We start from the raw sequence: 1,160 nt of genomic DNA on the forward strand, positions 1-1,160 counted from the left end.
GTGCTAGTCCCCTCTGTGCTGGTGCTGGTCTCCAGGGCCCCCCCAGAGCTGGTGATGTGCTCCAGGGCCACCCCAGCCCCCCAGCACTGGGCTGAAAGGGAGAGTGCTGGGCTGCACAGCCGTTTGCAGGGATTAAGACAAGACCTTTGTGGGAGAAAAGGGGCGGGAGAGCTGAGATTATCCCGAACCTGCCTAATGCAGTATTTCTTGGATATTCCAGAGCATCTGGCGACTCTGCAGAGGGAAACATGATGGGGCACAAAGGGGTGGTGACTGGGGTCCTGGAATGCCCTGGCGGTGTCACCCCAGGGCTTCAGATGCTGGGAAAGGATGCTGTAGGGTCCAAAGACTTCTCATGTCACCAGTGCAAGGAGCTCAGTTCCCTGGGTGTGGCAGCATGATCCAGGGGCTGGTTGTGGCAGCACCAGGCTGGGCAGCACTGGGCACTGTGATGGCTCAGCTGGTGCCAACATTTCCCCCCGTGGAAGGGCAGGAGTCAGTCGTGGAGTAACCATAACCATGGAGCAGCCACCCCAGCGAGTGTGGCACTGTGGAGATGATGGTTGGCATACTGGCACAGCCCAAATGTCCATCACCATCCCACTGGTGCCTGTCGTCTCCATCCTGTGCTGTGCTGCTCCCTCCGGTGCCATTTTCATAGCGCATTTCTTTGGCAAATTTTATTTCCCTTGCTTTCTGTGTGAGGAAACTGAAGCAGGAGGAAAATCCCTGTTGAACAGGTGTGTCCTGAGAGCCACTGGATGCAACAGTAGTTTTTTGGTGGGTGAAGAAGAGAAGGAAGGTTTGCCAGAGCCTCCCCTGGCAGCTCTACCTACTCGTGCGGGGTCAGAGTGTGTATGTGAAGCCTGGTGTGACAGCGCGCCTCACCTGACGCTGTCCTGTCACGGGGGAGATGGCTGAGACAGCGCAGTCAGGAGGGATTAGCATCACTCGGCTGGTGGGAGCCGCCGGGAAGGCTCCTACGGGCTGGCCTGGCTCCGGCTGGAAAGAGCAGGCACCCACTCAACTTGAAAAACTGCCTGGGAGAGACACCCCCCTCCCTTCGCCGCGCAGAGCCCCAGGGCTGGATGTGTCCCTGGGGAGATGGCAGCGAGGTCTGGGTGCTGGGCGGCTCTGGAGCACGGAGCAGCATCGCTCCC

At 59.2% G+C, this 1,160-nt stretch overlaps 1 protein-coding gene across 1 annotated transcript in view; it reads right to left on the reverse strand.

The window, feature by feature from the left end:
• Positions 1–888: 888 nt before the first annotated feature.
• Positions 889–1,160, reverse strand: part of LOC103799164 (protein sidekick-2-like) — a gene marked incomplete at both ends in the record, with an annotated part of 12,699 nt that continues 12,427 nt past the window's right edge. Inside the window, one exon of the mRNA XM_009071465.1 lies at positions 889–1,002. Coding sequence (XP_009069713.1) covers positions 889–1,002 — 114 coding nt within the window. The remainder of the gene's footprint in view (positions 1,003–1,160) is intronic.

The sequence above is a fragment of the Acanthisitta chloris genome, unplaced genomic scaffold (assembly GCF_000695815.1).
Source record: "Acanthisitta chloris isolate BGI_N310 unplaced genomic scaffold, ASM69581v1 scaffold27273, whole genome shotgun sequence".
Classification (NCBI taxonomy): domain Eukaryota; kingdom Metazoa; phylum Chordata; class Aves; order Passeriformes; family Acanthisittidae; genus Acanthisitta; species Acanthisitta chloris.